This window comes from Jaculus jaculus, chromosome 6 (assembly GCF_020740685.1).
Source record: "Jaculus jaculus isolate mJacJac1 chromosome 6, mJacJac1.mat.Y.cur, whole genome shotgun sequence".
NCBI lineage: Eukaryota > Metazoa > Chordata > Mammalia > Rodentia > Dipodidae > Jaculus > Jaculus jaculus.
The window spans coordinates 109,802,913-109,825,320 of NC_059107.1; the positions used below are offsets into that span (position 1 = coordinate 109,802,913).

Genomic DNA, 22,408 nt, shown 5'->3' on the forward strand with positions numbered 1-22,408 from the left:
CTGAAAGTGCAGGTAACTTGGGGTGGAGTTTAGGATGTCTTTTTTTTTTTCTATTATTAGCAGAGTCTCACTCTAACCCAGGCTGACCTGGAACTCACTTTATAGTCTTAGGTTGCCCAGCTTGGCCTTGACCTAACAACAATCCTCCTATCTCAGCCTCCCAAGTGCTGGGACTAAAGGTGCATGCCACCATACTCTACTAGGACTCAGCATTTTAACAAGCAGGAAAAGTCATCCCCTGTCCACAGTCCAAATGACTGTGGCTTTAGTCCTCAAACTGTTGGGCTCTGTTAACAAAATTTGGAATCAGAGTAATGCAATCAGCATTTGAACAGAAACAGAAAACCATGGCATTGTACACTGTGCAGCAAGCTTTTAGATTCATTCATGTACATGAGCGTGGCATACATTGACATTGAATATAAATTCAATTCAGAGCACCATTTATTTCTGACTATACATCAGAGCTGAGAAAGTTGAAAGATAGTAGCTTGCAAGGTTCCAGTATCACATTTCTGAACTGTTCTCTGTTCTCTTTACTATTATATATGAAGTGCCAACTCACTCCAGCTCTAACTTCCTCCCACTTCTACACAGCCAGGGAAGGAAGTGGGACTGAATGTCTTTGTTCCTAAGCGGCAAGAACAGCAGCTAGTGATTGGGCCTCCAAGGATGAATGTGGACAACTTGGAAGGAAAGCCTGCCAAGGCCTCAGTGGATGATGGGAAATGAATGAAAGCCATGTAGAGCTGAGGACCTTCCAAAGGTCTGAAGGAAAGAACAAGAAAATGGGGAGGAAGCACAGGCAGTAAATATGGACGAAATAAGGCAGTCGCTCAGATGCAATTTCTGTGATAGTTTTATGTTACTGTGACCAAATACCTGATATGAATAACTTAAGGGCTGAGGCATTTAGTTCATAGTCTCAGACATTTTTGTCTATAGAATTTGGCTGTGTTGATTCTGGGCTATGGGACTACATGACAGAGGCTACATACTTCATGGAATATACAAAGCAGAGAAAAAGACTGGAGATGTCACTTAGGTGTTGTTGTCTAACATGCAAGAGGCCCTGGGATCCATCTCTAGGACTACATAAAACTGAGCACTTGAGAGATGGAGGCAGGGAGATCAGAAGTTCAAGGCCATCCTCAGCTACATAGGAGTTGAGGCCAGTCTGGGATACATGAGACCCAAAGGCTCATGGTTTAAATGGTTGGTACTCAGATGGTGATAAGATTTCTGGAGGTTGTGGAAACTTAGGAGGTAGAACCTGGCTGGAGGAAGTGAGTTTCTTGAGTGCAAGTCCTTAGGAATGTATTATCATTGGTTGCTTCTTGTATTGCTCTCTGCTTCCTGGGATATGGCGTAAAGCAAGCTGCTCAGTCATGCCTTTCCCCCTTGATGGGCTGAATCCTTTGAAGTAGTAAGAATAAATCTTTTCTCCCTTGAGTTGTTTTCACTGGGTTCTCTGTCATAGCAATGAAAAACTAACATGTCACTGTGCTTTCTTGTGATGTCAGGTAATCCTTCAGTGCTCAAGGGAAGCTCACATGCAAGGCACCAACACAATTCAGTCTCTTCTTTGAGGACTGCATCTTTGCTAACCATCATTTCCTTCTCAGCCACTTTAGCACTAAAGAGTGTTAAGCAACAAGCATGTTGGATGGTCTATCAGAGTGACTGAATTCACTTACTACAAGAACCTGAACGTACCAAAGCAGAAATCCAGAAGCTGCTGAGAGCTCAACATGAAATTAGAATTAAAACACACCCACCAACCTCAGGGGAGTTTGAAGAAGATGGGGTAGAAAGAGTTTAAGAGCCACAGCACGAGTGGGAGTGTCCATAGGCACCCCCCCAACACAATGTCTGCCTGCTCTCTCACAACTCATAACCCACAACCCCATGGTGAATACCAGAATCCCACTGAGGAGGGCCCTCAGTGGAGTGGGGGCAGGGAGTAGAGAAATGAATGTCCTAACACATGATGTGTCCACACGAAGTCTCTACTTAATTAAAAAAAAAAGAATAAAAAGTCCTAAGATGTGAGCATAAACCACTTCAATGGCTCCACATTATCAGGGCACAGGCAACAGGCTCTGTCTTCACTTGACTATTTTAGGAGGTCTTGATCATAGGGTACCACATATTTTTCCGGGGCTTATTCATTATTTGTTTTTTCAGAAGAAGGTAAAATTACATGGGAAATACAGTTAGAACCACTATTTAGGCAAAAGGACTGAAGCCAGGGGAGAAAGAACAGCACACGTGATTACCATGTCAAGCCGGCACAGGTGTCTATGATCTCAACATCTCCCAGTTCATACACTGCCATGCAAATGTCCCAATTGGCCTATCCAGTGCTATTTGCTGTGCCAATAAGCAGGTGATATCTTTTCTCCCTTTTAAACAAGATCTGTATTTTAGCACAGTCACATTTTAAAAACCTTGTCTATATTCACATCTGCATCTGATTCACTGTCATTATGTTCACTGAATGCTTTCTGTGCAGGAGGGATGGGGTTCGGGTCTTTTGTTTGTCTGGACCTTCAATAATGACCTTTGAGGAGACTGTTACACTTCAGAAAGAAAAAAAAAATGGATAATTTTATACTGGAACTTTTCTTATCCTATAAGTTAGGATGATAAATGTCTACCAGGATGGCCTACTGTGATGGTCAAAAATACATAGTATATGGGCGATCCTTAGAAGGCACTCAATACAAGTTGGGGATTAAGGAGGGTGGGCCATCAAGCATGGACAAAAGCTGAGGGCAGAGAAAAGCAGTGTTGTAACTCCTCTGGCGGTTCTTTACTGTTGCTGGGACAGAACTCCTGACCAAGGGCAGCACGTGGCAGGAAAGGATTTGCTTTGGTTTATAGTAAGTCTCATCACGGCAGGGAAATACGACAGGGTCAGCACAGCAGGAGCCAGAAGGCTGCCTCACATCTCCATGTCAGCAGAAAGCAAGTAGTCTAGTGAGTTACTTAGAACACCCCAAGGGCTGGGGCTAATGCACATCAGGGTCTGCTCCCAGTGGCACACCTCCCACAGGCACTATCTTCCAAAAGACTCCACCATTTTTCTAAATTGCTACCAGCTGGGGCCCAGGCATTCAAAACATATGAGCCTGTGGAGGGAATTTCAATTGGACCACCACAACATCTGGCAGAGTCAGAAGGGCCAATCCCCCCCCCCCACCTTGGCCCAGCAGAATGGAAATTGAAAATGTGTCTTTGAATTTAATCATCGCTGGAGTTCCTGTAGGATAATGGTGTGTGGCAGTTAGCGTGTTAGGATACTGGACTGACCAAGCAAATGTCTTCTTTCAGGGCAACTGCATGAACAAGCTAACTGATAGCATGAAGTTAAATCGAGATGCTCATCCTAAGGTGTTGGAAGTTTCTTTGCTGTTGGAAAATTCTCCTAATGCCCAGGACTTTAGCCATGTGGGAGTAATTTCACTGTTGCAATATACTGGCAGCCATCTTTCCTATCATTCTGCACGTGCTCCTTTCTGTGCCTGGAATATTTTCCTACCTCCCACCTTCTTTTGTGCCATCAGCATTCATGTCTAGGAAGCCTCTCCTCTTCACCTTCTCTACTCTGAGGCTCCCTAGGCTTGCTGCTGTCCTTGTGCTGAGCCCATCTTCCCCCACTGTTTCTTAGATCGTCTTCTCAAAGGACTTATGTGCTCCCTGGAGATGTGCAGCACATTCTTTGAGTGAATGAGTGCACAGCCCGTGGGCTAAATGAATGGATGAACATGTGGCAGAACAAACCCAGGATTAGAACCGAACTTCCCATTTCTTTAATGATAGCTACCCTGTTCACTATAAAAGAGATAGCTATGTTTTATAGAGTGGTTATGGGAAGTGAAGTCTACAGGAAGAGGGAAGGAGTGATCTGCTACTGTCTCTCAAACTGCAAAATATTTATTCTTCTGAATAAGATGAATAAACTCTGGCTCAGATTATTTGCTGCGGGAACAGTCCTGGTCTCATGGACAATGGGGTTGAGATTGATGCAATTTTACATACCTTCATATGTTGGCAAAAATAAAGTTCTATCTCTATAAAAGAAAGTCAGAGGCAACTTTCTGCCACAGCTCACATTGACTTACGGTTGCAAACACAGTCACTTGTGCCTTGCCTCAACTCTGCCAGCAGCTCTGGGATTCAGCTCTGACAGTGACAGTGGGTTTGCTTCCATGAAGTGAAACAACCACCACAGAAAAGATGGAATGTAACCAGGGCTCCCTGGCCCAAGAGATCTAACTAATGTCTGGAGAGAACTTCATATTTCCTCAATGCCTACAGGATGCAATTAAGGATTAAGCCTTCCCACATTGAACCCAAACCCCCTTTTCAGTGAAGTTATAAGTGTTTGAAACTTAAGTAATTCGTTCCCCCTCCAATGAGATTAGCACAAAGCTTCACATGACAAGGCTCTAGTCATTTTTTTTGATAAACACCTTGCTTGAAAACCAAGCTTCCTTGCTTTCTGGGATAACTCTCCCAGATTTCATGTTTTTTTTTTTTTTAATTATTTGAGAGAGGGAAAGAGGCAGACACACACACACACACACACACACACACACACAAAGAGAGAGAGAGAGAGAGAGAGAGAGAGAGAGAGAGAGAGAGAGAGAGAGAGGGAGAGAGGAAGAGAATGGGCACACCAGGGCCCCCAACCACTGTAAACAAACTCCAGCTGCATGCGCCACTTTGTGTATCTGGCTTACGTGGACCTGGGGAATCAAATCAAAGCCCTTTGGCTTTGCAGGCAAATGCCTTAACTGCTAAGCCATCTCTCCAGCCCCAGATTTCATGTTTTGAGAAGAAAGTCTCTAAAGACATCTTTAACCTCTGACTTCTCTCCTTGGCTGAGCCTGCAGAAGTCACCCTGGTACTTGCATCAAAACATACACACCATGCAGAATGGCTGCCACAGTTGACTGTAGGGGAGAAGAGAGCTCACTCACCTTGTGTAGCTCCACAGGAGTTGGGGACATGACCTCCTTCATTTCTTGTTTCATTTTTCTCAGGGGTACTGACTTCCTGCCCACATCCGAGGGCAGGGTGTTGCTCCGAGTTGTTTGGCTATAGTGTGGCCGTGAGCTGCTCCGTTCTTGGAAGCTGGCCTGTCGCCCCAGCTGACTGCGAGTTGCGGGAGCCTCATGATTCAAACTCATAGTGCTCCCCGACATGATTGTTGCCTGTGGCATTGACAATTTTCAGAAACAATTAAGCCATGGATAGGGAAAGGGTTTGCTTGTTCAACATTAAGCACACTTCTCTTCTGCCCAGTCAAAATACGGTATCTTCAGGGCATAACCAAAGGCTGGAGAATGGATGCACTAATTGAACTATGAAAGTCTGGAAAATGCTTTGCAAGTGACATTTATAATGCACATCTCAAATCCAATGTAAGTACTTAAGCCCTTGAGTTTATTTAATCAAATACCACCGCTAGCAATTTTGAAACAAATTGAAAAGCTCCAGCACTAGTTTACTGCAGACTGCATTTTATGTATTAACTTCCAGTGAATGGGCTCCAAGAGATGGAATTCATGAATCCACCTTCAACATATTTTCCAGAGTGAATCCAAATGATTCTTGAGGGAGAGTTGCAATGCTGCCTCTACCTCCAGCTGGAGCAAACAATGGGCTGGAGTGGGATTATTAATACAAAGCCAAGTGTTGGCTCCTGCCTCCTGCCTGGAACTGTGGATTGCATTTCCTTTGGCCAAGTGATCTGCCTCAGAAGCTTTTGGACATATGTTTTGGTATATGAGATCAGTGTTTAGGCTTCCACATCTCATGGTATAGATGAATGCCTCTTTGAAATGGTCTTTGTATAATATCCCCAGAGGATAAAAGAATCCTTTTTTTTTTTTTTAATGTTATTGGATTTATCTCTGTGCTCAAAAGCTTCACAACCTAAATTGGATTTTACTGGTGGATGGGAAGTTTGTTGAGTTTCAAACATATTTCCTGCATAATGCATAAGCATTAGCAAGATTAGATCCCAAAGGTGACTGAATCTCAGATATGGAACAAAAAAAAAAGACTTGTAATTTCTATCATGATGGTAATTCCCCTTTCTAACTCCATACTCAAAATAAGATGGTTCCATACAGATAAACTAGCATGGGTTAATCTGCCTGAGACCACAGTAACAAAAAACAAGTGTATGTGACTTGAACAAAATATGGTCTACTTGTTTACAGTGACTCCAATGCTACAAGTTACAGAACTTACTTTGTTGGCCCTTTGAATGTATTTACACATTTGAATCTATGAGGCAGGTACTTTTATTCTCTTTAATTCTGAAGAGGAGACAAAGGCGCACAGAGATTGTCTTGCTCCAGGTCACACAGGTAGTAGTTGCACCAAGGGCACCATCTAAAGCTATTTACCCAGGGGGAACACTATTGAGCAAGTTGCTGTTTCATTGGCCATCTCTCCAAGATGTCCTAGCACTTAACTTGCTGCTCAGATACGCATGCATCTTTAATAAACAACAGCCACGTGTCAGTACACATGCACACAGAGCCAACAACTCTGGAAGAAGATACAAAACAAGCAAACATAATGTGACTAGATTACATATCTCACTGGTACTTTTGAAAAGGGAAATCATAACTAAAAAATCCTTGTTGACTACTCAACAATGAGCCCAGAATGCCCCTTCACATTTAAGTAACCCCATGTAGAAGGTATTGTTTTTTATACTTCTATGATGGGAGCAAGGAAACTGATACTTGAATATGATCAGCAACTTGCCAAGAGCCTGGGATAATGCTCCAGCAGTCTGGTTCCGAACCTCGGGCTCCTTGACTACTCAGCACATCACTTCTCTGTCCACTATACCTAAACCACAGCAAACTTCCTTTTTTGGCAGATTAAAAAAGTCTTTAATATTTACACATGTGTGGGGACCACATTTTGGTTTATTATCACACCCTTTTTAAGTTTATTGAAACTTTTCTGTGGCTAGCCATGTAGGTATCATAGACATCCTTTGTTTTATGATGCTTACATACATCATTTCTATGTTTGATCTACTGTAAGTGACAATACCCAGTGATTGTTTTCCTGAAGTGGTGACCATGTACTCATTATTTTTTACCTAGTTATGTGACTTCTCTGCTTTGTTTATGTTTTTTTTTTTTTTTTTTTTTTTTTTTTTTTTACATTCAGCTTTTACTGGATCAGCAGGAAGCATGTTAGAAGTAAAATACAAGAGCTATCTGGGAAACAGCAGTCCTGTTTTGATGAGTCCGAGAGACCATAGAAAACATTGCAGATAGATTTACCAAGGGTTCCATTGAAAGGAAGGAAAAGGTATTATTATTAATGGTTCCTTAGTTCAAATTTACAAAACATGGCTAGACTGATTTGTTTAAAGTGAACTTCAAGGGAATCAGTAGCATATAAAAAGGTATATAAAAGTTAAGGTATAAATAAAATTTAGGTTCTGACATTTGAGTAAACTTTGCTCAGTTAAATGAAAAAAGTAACATTCAGTTATCAAGAAATAGCAAACATAATACTTAATTTTTATCAAACATTTTATTGCACATTTATTAAGTTCCATGTTCTTTGATAATTGCTGTTATCAGATCATTATAATTCCTATGTTTTATAGAAGAAAAAGTGGGTAAGAGAAGTTAAAAAACTTGAATTTGAGATTTTTGCCTCTGGTAAATTTTTTCAATGCTGAAAGTTGAACATAAATTATTGCTATTAATAATAGAAATGATTAGGAAGTTAATTTTCATTTCAACCACAATCATTTTTTCATCTTAACTAATTTACATTTATTAGTGTCATTGTGGGCTTTAAATTTTGATATTAAATGCAAATTTCATTTGTAGGAGCCATACTTCAATAAAATTTTTGGGTAACAATAGAGTTCATTTAAACTAATAAATGAAGTTTTGTGGAAAAGCACAAATATGACTCTATTATAAACCAGGTGATCAATCTGTTATAGCTGAAAAGTTAATTTCTCTTTGGCTTAAAATTCAGCCCATTTCTTTTCCATGTTCCTCATTCAAGAGCCATATCCACATCGAGATGCTTTAGAGAAAACTGGTAGGCAGCCACAGCCTGGCTTCTGTGCTACTTACTGGTTGTGGTTTTCATGGGAAAATGAAGTTTCTGGGTGAAAGCATAAGTTCACCATGTTACTTCATTTTTTAAAATCACCTTATGTGGAAAAAGCTATAAGAAGAATAGCATGTTTTTCAAAAGAGAGGTAAGACAAAATGGGAAGGGACATGAATGGAAACATGTTCTCCAATGCAAGGGCACGTGTAGGAGTGGTTACTGGCATGTCTCATCAGTTTGGGCCACGCTGACCCATCATTGCACATACAGGAGGTGGTAAAGGATTAAATAAACCAACAGACACTTAAGCATTCTACTCTTTTTTTTTTTTTTGAAAGTGGTGGCAAGTAGAATCAATTGTTCACAATTTATTTAAATTTTATAGTTCTATCCATGTCCAGATCCTTTAGCTGTGCTCTGAAGCTGAAATTCATGCCAGGTAATACTGAGGCTTACAAATTCAAACTACTATTTTTCTTTAAAGTTTTCTTTGCAGATACACAAACATTAGAATCACATAAAATATCCACACATGCAATTGGGAAGCAAAATAATATAAAGATGAGTAATCATTTTAGAATTGCAAGAGTTTCACCTGGTAATGCCATTCACATTCCTTATGGTGACTTGGGGACCTCATATGACATCAAAATAAAAATGAGACTTTTGCCACTTTACTTTTTCCAGCTTTGAAAATTTAAAAGAACATAAAAGGAAACAGTCCAGGGCTTCCCAGACTAAAGTGTGAATGCTGCCTGCAAGTTCATGGTTTTGATTAAAGAAATCGGCAGTTTAGCTGTTATACTCCATGTTGCCCCTCCTCAAATTCACATACATGCAAAGTTAATCTGGAATTAGGGTTTGCAATTAACAGCTTGCAATTACCAATTGACAGCTTACTAAACAGACTGGCCCTTTGGACCAGCAGCATTGTCGGCTGCAGGTAAAGCAAAATAAAATTTCCTCTTATGTTCCTCTTGACGATCAAATTAATTTCTATACCAGGTACAAATGAAAACATGCCAAAGAAACCTTTCTAAAGCAACTAAGAGAATGAGATGCACCACTGTTGGGAGACTGAGCTGGCTCCTTAGCAGTTTGGTAGGAAACAGGTACAGTCAAGGGTTAGCAGGGAGCAATGGGCAGAAGCCACAAGTCAGTAAGCTGGAGGGTGGGAATGGGGAAATAATACTTTCAACGGCATCATCGGATCAAATCAAACTGCTGTCCGGAAGGCAAGGGTGGGGAAGGCAGTTTCACAAGCAAAAGTATAAACAGAAAGGGTAGCTACCAAGAGAGTCATGTTTCTCAATGACACACGCCTGTCGGCTTTCTCCTGTGGAAAGGGGTTAAAGCTTTTAAATGAACTGCTGTGATCAATGCAAACTCAAAAGGACGAAAAAAAAATGAATGTAGAAAGAATCAACATAAGCAGCTGGACCGAGTCTACCTCAAGTTCTCTCAGGATTCCTGACTGGCCACAGGTTTCCAAGTCTTCCAGTGCTTGGGACCAGAAGTTCTCCTCCTGCTCGGCTTCTGCACTGTCAGAAGCTCCTGCAAAACTGGTGTCAAGAAACATAGTCTGGGGTAAGAACCTGGCAGATATCAACGTATATTTTTCTGTATCTAAAACCTTGCTCCTTCATCTCACAGAAAAAAAAAAGAGAGAGAGAGAGAGAGAGAGAATAAAAGTCATTACTAGCAAGATTTTTTTCAACTGTAGCCTCCACCTAAGGTCAGCTCCAATGCTTTCTGAATGCTCAGTGTCATGTAGAAGGCAAGGGTGGCCCTTGGTCCTGTGAAGCAATGCTCACATCCCACATGGCTGTGCTGCATGCCTGCAGCAACGTGGCTCCATTACGATGACAGGCAACATGGGAATATATCTCATCTGCTACATCAATAGGGAAAGAAGCCTCTTACAGAAGACTGTGTTTCCACATACTATAATTAAAAAGAAATTAAATAATAACTTTTATAAGTTTCCTTAAAATATTTTGGCAAGGAACACAATTCTAAGATATACTTGCTCATTAAGAATATAGAAATTCTGGGGTTGGAGAGATGGCTCAGCAGTTAAGGTACTTGCTTGCAAAGCCTAATGACCTAGGTCCAGTTTCCTAGTATCCATGTAAAGCCAGATGCACAAGGTGGAGCAAGGTGGTTTGTAGTGTCTAGAAGCTCTGGCATGCCCATTCTCTCTCTCTATCTCTGCCTCTTTCCCTCTGTCTCTCTCTCCGCCTCTTCCTCTCTCATATAAGTAAATAATACAAAAGAGAGAATAGGGCTGGAGAGATGGCTTACCCGTTAAGTTCTTGCCTACGTAGCCAAAGGACTATATTCAACTCTCTAGATCCCACGTAAGCCAGACGCACAAAGGTGAGGCAAGTGCAAGGTTGCACATGCCCACTAGGTGGTGCAAGTCTCTAGGGGTTGATTGCCGTGGCTGAGGCCCTGGTGCACCAATTCTCTCTCGCAAATAAAAATAATAATAAGAGAGAATATAGAACTTATGGTTGGGTCTAGTGACAGATGCCTGCAATGCCAGCGTTTAAGAGCCTGAGGCAGAAGGACTGTGAGTTCAAAGCCAGCATAGGCTATATATTAAGACTGTGTTTCAAAACACAACACAAAGAAAAACATAAAACCTCCTTTATTTTTTATAAAACACATGAGTTAGTATGAAACTGCATTGTCAGAGAAAGGAGAAGGAAACGGATACCACAGAGCAGGCGTGGTATGTAGAGGTTGACTTTCCATTAGCATTTTCACTCTGGGTAATAGCTTCTGCTTTGCTTTGTGCACTGGGCATACATTTTAGAACCCTTCCCTGTGGCCAACATGAATGATTTAGGTAGCTTCCACAGTCAAAACTAACAGAATGTGCCACTGGGAGTACAGAAGTGCAAAACCTGCCCAAATGAGCACGATGTGATTTGGAACAGGGCAGCAGGAAGGGAATCCTTACCCACTGGCTGTGGACCGGTCCCAGTCTTCATTACTCAGTCCCACATCTGGATAGGTCTGGTTCCGAGGCTTGGGGACTGGCGACAAGCTGCCTCTTTGTTTTGGACTCCTCCAGTCGTAGGTGTTGAAATTATATCCTGAAGCCTGAAAACTGGTACCTGAAACATGAAAACATAAAAGAAAAGGTGTTACAAATGGACTTGAGGATTTCTTAATCCATTGAGAAATGACGTTGTGGCCAAAGGGTCCAATGGCAACAGCAGTAGCAGGAACAATAGCAAATAATACAGGGTGTGCTTCCCATGTACCACTGCCCCGGGGCGTCATTCACAGCCAACTGGCGTGTTATTATTGTTTTACAGGCAACATCAAAGGCTTTGAACAACACTTTCAGGCACCTGCGCCTTCATGAGGGTCTAAGTCATCATGTTAATACAATCAGTTTCAGGTCCTTCAGTATCATGTGCATGTCTTTTCCAATCTACCATGACTGCCAGGCCAGGGCTCTGAGACCTGCCAGTACTTATTTCTCCCAAGTGCTTTTTTACTGAATTACACGGGAAAGACATATTCCCTACCTGTTTCAAACCTTTGAAGGTGCTTGGCCTGGAGCATAGAAACTCCCAGCCACCAAATACAAGAACAAGTCGAGAGAGCCTTGCTCCTGTGAAGAGGGCTCTCTGAGGCAGAGTTTATTACACCCAGGGAAAGACAGGACATGGCTTTGCGCTCTCCTCCTCTGGCTCTTAGAACTTGAACTCAGGGGTAAGATGCCTGTCTCAATGATGGGATGGTGCTTTGTTATGTTTACCTTGCAAGATGCAAGAGGAAGAATGGCTTTTCTGACATGGGTTCAGTCTGGTTAGCTCGATGGGCGAGACAGTGAGGGGCGGCTTTGGCAATTAGGTTATGGATGGACACTTTTCCATGAAGCTGAGTCAAGTCTTTGGACCCAAGATCCTGACAATAATGCTATTGACAATAATGAAGACATTACATGATCTTCTACAAACATTTATATTTGAGGGTAAATTCAGAAGACAATTTTAAATGTGGTAGTAGAGGGTGCTATTCAAGTGAGGGTCCAGTGAACAAGAGCTGATTGTGGGTCTGATTCTATAGCTTGTAGTGGGATCGTCACACTTCGCCTCTACTTGCTCAGGTTGGGATGTGTGGATGCACACATATGTGACGGGTTGCAGTGCCATCTGTGCTTTTTTTTTCCTGTGTTTAAAGTACTCAATATAGGGGCTGGAGAGATGGCTTAGCAGTTAAGGTGTTTGCCTGTGAAGCCTAAGGACCCAGGTTTGATTCCCCAGCACCCACATAAGCCAGATGGCCAAGGTGGTACATGCATCTGGAGTTCGTTTGCAGTGGCTAGAGGCCCTGGCATGCCCATTCTCTCTAACAACCCTGTTTCATCTTCCCTATTCTTTGTCCCTCCATTTGTTTTGGGATCCTGTAATGCAACCTGGCTATGAGTGAGGTCCCAGGAAAGCAGGATGCCCAAAGGGTACTGTCGTCTGATCAAATGATTTGATCTCAGGAAACAAAGAGCAAGGCCCCTTGCCACAGGTACTTCATGAACTTTCTGTTTTAGGAAACCAACAACTGAAGGTCCTTGCAACAGAGGAGATATTGACAATTTAATATTTCATTCTGTCTCTTTTTTCACAGACAGCCACAGAAGTGTCTAAAGGCTAGCCATTTGGGATAAAGTCTTGTGTGATAAATGTGCAGTTTTCTGTCAAAAGTGTTGGATTAAGGAAACACCCATGAGTCTTCTATCAAGGCAGAGTGACTACATAATAGTGAATTTCAGCCTGGCTTCTGTTTTCTCCTTCTGAGACAAACCTAACGCAATATGTGAAGTCGCGTTTCTGCTATGAAATAAATTAGAGATGCTGGTATCTCATTTTCCACAGTTGGCCTTAAAATGGCTTTAAATGTCCATCAGTGGTGTTCTCCTGGAATGTTGTCCTTTTCTGATTAACATTAACCTAAATGACCATTATGTTCCCTGGGAAAATTCAGCATGATTTCTACTGGGCAGATTAGCCTCTCATTTTCTTTCCCTTCTTTGCTTCTCGTTTTCTTGGCAAGACAGTACGGATAAGGTTGAACAGGACTGCAGTATGTTTCTGGGGTGTGCTGACCTTGAAAGGCCCTGAGTGCATAACAAAAGTGCTTGTCTAAAGGAGCACTTCCCAGTGAGGATGGCATTACCACAAAGCAGAGAAGGAAAGAGAATTACTCTAAGCTCTTTGGTGAGGCGTAAAGTTGGAAGAGCTGGGTATAGTCCTGGTACCTCCCTCACTCATGCAATGCCAATCTTGATAGCAAAGTAAGAAAAGATCCAGGTTCAAGTCCCAGCTCTACCACTCCTTCTGTTGGAGGTATGGGCAGTTAATCTCAATGTGAAATGAAGATAATGATAGGTATCTTATCAGGGTTGATAAAGGAAGTAGAATAAATATTCGGATGTCCTTGAGAAAGCACCTAGAGCTCACTGAGGTTTCTCTTCATTGGTAATGCATATGGACATGTGTGTGTGTGTGTGTGTGTGTGTGTGTGTGTGTTGCTCATGTTCTGCACACAGGTGCATGTGTGTAGACATCCTATGGAGATCAGAATTCAATGTGGTTCCATCAAGTGTCTTCTTCAATTGCTCTTTCATCTTATTCATTTTTTTTTTTTTTTTGAGACAGCATCTCTCACTGAACCTGGGACTGGCTGATTTGGCTAAACTACTTATCCAACAAACCAGAAACTCTTGGCAACCTTCCTGTCTCCTCCATCCCAGGGAGGGTAACTTGTTCCAAGAGACAATCTGGTCCCTCTTACTACCTGTATGTGCTCCTCCCCATAGAAGGGAGGTGAGTCATGAGTCATCTGATTGGCCAGTTTGGGAAATGATTACTAGGCTTATATAGTCAGCTTATTTTTATGGCCCTCTCTGGCTCATTCTCTCCCACTTCTGCTGGGCTGGGTGAATCATGGGATTCATTCCTCAGGCTTTCTGAGCTGGATGGAGGCTAAAATTGGGACAGTTATTTGACTCTGCCAGCATATGATGGCCTGTGGAAATATCTGCTTCCATACTCGTCCTTAGCACCAGAATGCCAGTTTGGGGATAGGCATATAACTGCTCAATTAAGTATTCAGTTAATCAAAAAGCTATGAGAGGAAGTAGGCACAAGATTCCAGGCCCAGTGGAGGTTGGAGAGTCAAGACAGTGGTGATGGGGAGGCATTCATGATAATGCCAGCAGGAGCAGCCAGATGCCTGGGCTCTAATGCCTCTTCCATACTTTAGACGACAGTGTGAGAAAACACATCCACATCTTGTTTAAATGCTGTGTGGGCTTATATGTCACTAAATGAATCCCTAACTGATGCAAATGGGTGATGATGCAATGATGCAAAGCAGAGGAAGTTGCACTTGAGTTTAAGCTGGATACCAGAGCTGACAAGTTAGCAGACTCTGAGGACAGTTCTTTGGGGCAGCTCAGGTATATGAAAAATCAGCTGCCCAAATAGACCTAAAGGTTGCCTTTATTGAATGGCAGTATTATGTGCATGAAATTAAAATGTATATATGATATCAAAATTGCATTAAGTTAAACTAGATAAAAGAAATCATAAAAAACATATATGCAAAGTACTCCTTTGATTTAGAGCTCTTTCTCCTTGGTCCCCTTTGTCATTCATTTCCCTTGCATTTTGACTTCAATATTTGGTTGTACACTTTGTTTCATAATATAGAATTTAAAATTCAGTCCAGATTCCTTCCACTTGGAAGAATATTTCATTTTATTTATTTGTATCATGGAAGGGAGATTTTCACAAATACAGGTACTTCTGAAAGTGCATGGAATCTTGGCATGTTGATTATTATTAGATATATATGAGATATATATTATTAGATATTTGTAAAATTTTAATATGCTATTGTAATCACACTTGTTCTTATGTACAAGTGCAGATTATTTATTTTCTGTTAGCAGCTTTTTATTCATACCCATCCTTAATGTGGAAAAGCAGACAGAATAATAATGGTTCCTTTTACATAAAGTTTGAAATCAGAAAATGGGTTTGGAATTTGCTCTTTAATATTATGAGTTGAGGGCTGTTAAGTCTTGTTGTTGCGTGCAGCTTTGGAAGCCAAGTTTAGCATCAGAATGTGAGCCAGATAATTGCTAGCCAAAGTTGTTTCCCAAAGACCCCATTTTGTTAAGAACAAGAAAATCAAATCATACACTTCTGCAAGTATTTGTAATTGTTCTTGCCAAGAAATACTTCAAGTGTTTAGATGAGCTCTGGATTAAAAATGAGAGTGGATAGTTCTACTTTCTCTCAGAAATTACCTCAAAATAAAAGGAATAACAAGAAACAGGAGCCAATGCATGTCTTTAAAAGAACTAGAATATTTCCACGATTTCCAGCCGCAACACATGAGACAAACAGCCAAGTGCAATGAGAATCACATGCTAAACAGCAGGAGGGGGTGGCAGCAAGGAGCAGAGAGGACAGCCCCGGCTAAAGATTATAGCAGCCACAAGCAGAGGCCACCACAGGAGGCAAAATAGCAACTTCTGTTTAGAACACCAGAATGCACTGCATGGGGTGGTGGCAGGAAACACCTGGGCCCCCAGCAGGCACTAAGTAAAGTCAAGGAGGTAGGCTGATACGTGACACATACAAATAGATGTACCCTGGACTATGGGAGCTCTCATGTTGACCCACGAGCATTGAACTTGCAGCTCTCTGCCAGCTGGGGAACCCTCACTGCCCTGCACCACGGTGAGCTGGGGAAGGGTTGCCGGCCTGGAACACAACCAGGGCTTGTCTTTCTCAGAACTGCTAACAAACTCCCAGTTTGGGAAGAGCTCAGTGAATTCAGTGATGACATGTTACTTTAAAAGGACAAGCACTGAGCTGGGCGTGGTGGCGCACATCTTTAATCCCAGCACTCGAGAGGCAGAGGTAGGAGGATCGCCATGAGTTCAAGGCCACCCGGAGACTATGGAGTGAATTCCAGGTCAGCCTGGGCTAGAGTGAGACCCTACCATTAAAAACAAAACAAACAAACAAACAAAAATAAAACAAGCACTGGGGCTGGAGAGATGGCTCAGCTGGTTAAGACGCTTGCCTGAGAAGCCTAAGGACCTGGGTTCGAATACCCAGTACCCATGTAAAGCCAGATGCACATCGTGGTGCATAGGTGTCTGGAGTTTGTTTGCAGTTTCTGGAGGCCCTGGTGTGCCCATTCTTTCTTTCTCTTTTTTGCTCCCTTTGTCTCAAAGAAAAGGACAAGCACAAGATGTGTATTAGGGTTGTAGCAGAAGAACCAGGAGGAAAACCAATAGAAAAACAGACTGGCAACAGGTGAGGGATTCTTATGATAAAAAAGTCTGCCATGGAGAGAATGATCAAGACAGTGACAAAATAGAACATCACAAAATTAAAAAAAGGAAACGAAACATAGCAAAGCCATTACCCTATAAAGCTAGAAATCAAAGCAGAAATGTAAGAACTCAGGAGAAATTGGGCAAGATCATTGAGATGAACACTAGCACATAGAGATAAGAGAATCAAGGGAAGAAAGATTAACATGTTGCCCTGGGGAGGACTGCTGGATTCTGTGCTTTGCAGGCTGTCTTCCTGAATGCATTAAAAAAGCTAAGCTCTGAGCCGGGCGTGGTGGCACACGCCTTTAATCCCAGCACTTTGGAGGCAGAGGTAGGAGGATCACCAAGAGTTCAAGGCCACCCTGAGACTACATAGTGAATTCCAGGTCAGCCTGAGCTAGAATGAGACCCTACCTCGAGAAAATAAAAAAGGAAGGAAGGAAGGAAGGAAGGAAGGAAGGAAGGAAGGAAGGAAGGAAGGAAGGAAGGAAGGAAGAAAGAAAGAAAAACTAAACTAAACTCTGACTAAATACTCTGGCACCGTCTGTTGCCTTTTGTCTTCCTATTGAAACTGCAAGGAAGCATGGAAATGAATTACTTCAGTAAAATGTATTCAACTCAAGTCAGAAAAGGAACAAAATCTAAGAGAAGAATGAAAAGAGTTAAACTAAAAGCATATTTGGGGCTGGAGAGATGGCTTAATGGTTAAAGTGCTTGCCTGTGAAGCCTAAGAACCCAGGTTCATAGTCCCTAGTACCCATATAAGCCAGATGCTCATGGTGGAGCATTACATCTGAAGTATGTATGCAGTGGCTAGAGGCCTTGGTGTGCCTATTCTCTCTCTCTATCTGCCTCTTCCTCTCTCTGTCTCTCAAATTAACAGTTAAATATGGGCTGGAGAGATGGCTTAGCAGTTAAAGGCTTGCCTGTGAAGCCTAAAGACCCCGGCTCAAGGCTCGATTCCCAGGACCCATGTTAGCCAGATGCACAAGGGGGCGCTCGTGTCTGGAGTTCATTTGCAGTGGCTGGAAGCCCTGGCGCGCCCATTCTCTCTCTCTCTGCCTCTTTCTCTGTCTGTCACTCTCAAATAAATAAATAAAAATTTTAAAAAAATTAAAGTTAAATAAAATTTAAAAAGCAAATTTCATGCCAAATGTCCATGGTGGATTAGTTAATAAGTAAACACAACTGTCAAATTTTTGGAAAAAAAACTAAAGCAAACAATTAATAATATAATCATGGAAAAATAACATAAATATATTAAGTAAGGAACCATATTTGAGATTATATTTAGGAACTGACAAAATAAAATAGTTAATCAAGAGATTACCTAATTACATGCAAATATATTTGATCCCAGGTAAAACAGACTACTTTTTTCCAAGGAGAATACAGATGATCTCAAAAGAGAAAACTATCAGATAAAAACATAGCTACCTGAGCTCAGAGTCAAGAATTACAGAGGCTAGTGGAGCTCCATTGTGCCAGAGACCGTCGGCAGAGTCCAGGCAGTAATGATTTGTGCTCTTCCTTTAAACTGACCTTTGCTACATCTAAGTGTAACATTTGGAGCTTTCTTCATTAGAAAAAGAAAAGAAAGGAAGGAAGGAAGGAAGGAAGGAAGGAAGGAAGGAAGGAAGGAAGGAAGGAAGGAAGGAAGGAAGGAAAGAAAAAAAGGAGGGGCCTAAAGGATCTGATCTGGTTAAAGCAGAAGGTCTGGGATTCATCAAGAACAAGGAAATGGGTGACAGGTGGGAGAGAATTCCCTAGAGGACAGCTGGGAGAAGACAGCATTCCAGAGCCACCCAATAAAATCGAATCTGTCCCCACGGTGGTGGCACTTCCTTAAACACGCCTTTTCTTTCCCACTAGCAGTGGTCAATCCATCCTTTCCCCTTTTCATTGATTAAGTCATACTTAGCATGGTTGGCACTTGCTTGTCTGTGAACCGTCTGGTCCTTGGAAGAACAGAGACCCTGTCTCATTGTCTATGCCAGTCATTAGAGATCTGTTGAATGGGTCAGTTTCCACTTGACACTTTGGAGAAAAGCAGTGAACAATAACAAATGTGACCACCAAGGCATCAATTCTTGGCCCGTGGAGGAAGATGTGCATTGTGGAGCCTCAGCATCCCACTGGGAATGGAGTAGCACCAGGAGATTGAATGGGGGACTCTGGGAATGCACAGGGAAAATACATAGCCTGCTGAGAGGCTAGAAGGGCAGGTTGGAAAAAAATAAACTACATGCCAGAACATGATATTTAATAGGAGAGGGGGGAAAGCAGTTTTATGTGGTTGTAAAAAGTCAACTAGAGCTGAGTGGAGTGGCATACCCCTTTAATCCCAGCACTTGAGAGGCAGAAGTAGTAGGATCACTGTGAGTTCAAGGCCAGCTAGGGACTACAGAGTGAATGCCAGGTCAGCTTGGGCTAGAGTGAGACCCTATAGCACTCAACAAACAAAGAAAGCCAAAAAGTAAACAAATACTGTTGGATTTGAGAAAATTCATCATTTTACACCAGAAAAATAAATAAAATGTTTCATGAAGATTTCTAACGTGACAATCACAAATCTAATATTATTGTGATGATTATTCAAATTTTTGAAATGCTTCATAGGAATTCTTTGACTTTTCTTAAGTGAGACCATGTATTTAGTAAGATGACATGATCCTGGTCTTATGAAACAAACAGCTGATAAGTTCTTGTGAATTTGTTAATATTAATAGTTTGCTCACAAAAATTTTCTATGTAAAAAGGTTTCCACATTAATAAGCAATAAGCCAATATCCAACATCTTCAGAATATACTCTGATAGGATCAGACTTGCATCCTTTATCCAGTGTCCTCTGGCATTCCAATAACATTCAGGTAATGGGAATGTGTCACTGAGTGGCATAGATAACTTATCATAGGTATTGTGACTTTGAAAAAGTTCTAGATAAACAAAGTCTTTAATTTTGTTTGAGATATTCAAGATGTTTTCTCTATCAAAGTCTAACATTTTCTCTACTAGGTAAGAGCTTGGTAACTTTGAAATGTCATGTCCTTATCATTCTACCATGCCCCTCCCTTCATCCTAGGACTTAACAGAGAATGAAGCAACAAAGGAAACTAGGAAAACCCAGACTAGAGGAAGCTGGATCTAGATTCCCCCAAAGAGAAGTGAACTAAGTTATCAAGCCATCCTTACACCCAAACCTGCTCTCCAGGCTGTTTGTATTAGGTCAGGCTGATGTCTGTGAAGACAAACTCACTACATATCTTCAGGTAACTGCGATTAAAACTCTCTAATAACGAGTGCTCAGGCAAGCCTCTGAAGGCAAGAGTGCACAATCGCTGGGGGAAAGGTGACAGGTCATTCACTGGCCTCTTAGGTATAGCTTCACAACTTCTCAATCCATCTTTGTGGAAAGCTCACTTAAAAAATCCAAAAACAAACAAACAACAAAAAACCAAAATAGGCCTCGAGAGATGGCTTAGTGGTTAAGGCATTTGCCTGCAAAGCCAAAGAATCCAGGTTCAATAGGCCAGGACCCGTATAAGCTAGACACAGGCATCTGGAGTTTGTTTACAGTGGCTGGAGGCTCTGGTGCACCCATTCTCTCTCTCTCAAGTAATAAAATAAATTTAAGAAAGAACACAATAGCATTTGTCCCCATTAAACCACGTTATTGTCTAATCTACATTTTAAGCTAAGCTTTCAGAACAAGCTCTGAGTTGAACATTTGGCAATTAGATCTAAGGGGGGTGTGTTAGTGTTTGATAATTACTCATCATTCATAAGAAAGAGGGAATGCAAGGCCAGCCAATTGAAAGCATTCAATATGTTATAGTTTAGGTTCCTTGAAAAGACATTGTCCGCATGGAACATAGGTGAATCTTACATACCTTGATTCCCATAGCTGGTATCTATTCCAGACCCATCCCATGAGTCCACGGCACTGTCCACACTGGGCACTGTGGAGGAGTACATGTCGGAGAGCTTGCCGGGCTTCTGTATTGAAGAGGGGTCCTCCTCGCCATCTCCCAGGTCACTTGCATGGCTTGGAATGGGGAACTTCTTGGGACTTGATGCTGACTGGGCTGTGAAGATAGGCAAAGGGTTAAGTATCAGCGTAAATTTAAGTGAAAAGATCCTCCAATACTCTGTGAGTCATTTACCTAGAAACAGACACAGACACCAGCACATTCTTTCAGGGAAGGAAATGCACTGGAAATCCTTAATTGAGGCTCTCAACCTACTCACCATCTGTCTGTTTCTTAATTTTCAAGGTGACAGTCTCTCCCGCCATCTGTAACAAATGGATGGCTTCACTCAGAGGCTTCCCCTTCAAGCTGCTGCTGTTGATGGCTAGGATTCGGTCCCCAATGTGGATCGCTCCCGTCCTGAAACACCAAGCAGGGGCAGTGAAGGTGGACACATTCTCTACTTGCTAGCAAGGATAAATTCCCTGGCACACTTACACATTCATAACTACAAAGACTTGGCAAAGGGCTCCAGAAGCCACTTCTAGCTGTTTCCTGGGAAGAGTTGCAATTGACTCTATTGTGAATTACTTTTTAGCTTCCAATACAATTAGAAAAAAATGTTTTAATTAGTTTTGAAAACGAACTTGAGTATTTTGTTTAAAGCCCTAAGGAAGCTGAGTCATTCATTTGGTAGTAGCAGTAAGAGACTGTGGCATGTCTACACGCACACACACACACACACACACACACACACACACACACACACAAATAAATGAATAAAAAATTTTAAAGTTCCAAGGAAACAAACTCTGTTAAACAAAAAATGTAGCAATGTGCAATATGGAACATTCTTAGCCTCTAGAAGCTTAAAATGCTTAGCAGGTGGCTCTGGGTTCACCATAAGACAGGTTCAAGGAGACGGGACACGCAGCAGACAGTGGGGCCGCTGCCTGTCCGTGCGCACCACTGCAGGAACTGAAGACGGCTGAGGATGAGGATAGGGTCATTTACTGCCAAGTCTTTCTCTGTCTCCTCCCTTCTTAGCTCTGTGACATGGTAATCTTGTTTTAACCTCTCTGGGTGTTGCTTTTCCATCACTATACTATACTGGGGACAATCATGGAAAAAAAAAGACATTGAGAATTCAATAGGATTACAGGTAGAAAGGGCTTGGCACACTGCTTGGAGTGTGGATAAAGACAGTTCATTAATTTATTGATTAATAAAGTGATATTCTTTCTTTTTCTCTTTGAGTCCTGGGCCCATCTGAACGAGTAGATTGGCACTTTGTAATTCTGCTGTTCATCACGTCTATCTTCACTGGCTGGGGAAAGAGGAGACCACAGCAGAGAGACTCGGGGGTGGTGTGGTGACTCAGAGCCCCACTATGGGATGAAGACTAAAGCCCATATGTCAGGCACTGGTTGCACTGCCCATTTTAAATTCAGATGAGAGTGAAGGAATTAATCCTGTCCCCAAGGCTCCTCTGACCACAGCTTGCCTCCAGGATGGCAGCAACAGGCTAGCCGAGGAGCCACTGTGCACACAGGGTCGGAGGGGCTGCTTACCTAGTACACCATTACGTTAACATTTCTTTTCTCCTGAAAAAAGCCTTTCTTTTCTCATAGAATTTTAGTTTAGGAAAGATCTAGGTTGGAGAACTAGGAGAAAATAAACTCTTTACTGAATCTGATCAATACGAATCTTTTTATTGCTGCTTCTCTAGCACAGGTATCTAGGAAGGAAGATGCTTGTGTGTCTGCTAATATCAGATTATTAAATTCCAGCAGAGTAGCCCTGCCTGAGCTGTCTCAGTCCCTCACTTGACTGATAAAGACATTGAATGAGCTGATTTCTAACTAAGGGACCTAGTGGCTGTGAAATTCGTCAGTACTGCACCTCTGAAGCAAGCCATTGTCCTCAAGTGTCATGAATGAT

At 41.9% G+C, this 22,408-nt stretch overlaps 1 protein-coding gene across 16 annotated transcripts in view; it reads right to left on the minus strand.

The window, feature by feature from the left end:
- The window catches only part of Grip1 (glutamate receptor interacting protein 1), a 667,112-nt gene that overhangs the window by 15,420 nt on the left and 629,284 nt on the right, over positions 1–22,408 (minus strand). For 12 of the 16 annotated variants that reach the window (XM_045151476.1, XM_045151473.1, XM_045151481.1 and 9 more), the window contains 5 exons: positions 20,748–20,887; positions 20,390–20,584; positions 11,090–11,246; positions 9,572–9,683; positions 4,989–5,222 (listed from right to left, as the gene is read on the minus strand). In XM_045151476.1, coding sequence (XP_045007411.1) covers positions 4,989–5,222; positions 9,572–9,683; positions 11,090–11,246; positions 20,390–20,584; positions 20,748–20,887 — 838 coding nt within the window. Of the gene's footprint in view, positions 1–4,988; positions 5,223–9,412; positions 9,458–9,571; positions 9,684–11,089; positions 11,247–20,389; positions 20,585–20,747; positions 20,888–22,408 lie in introns of all 16 variants that reach the window. The other 4 variants (XM_045151484.1, XM_045151483.1, XM_045151482.1 and 1 more) reach the window with 1 other exon arrangement.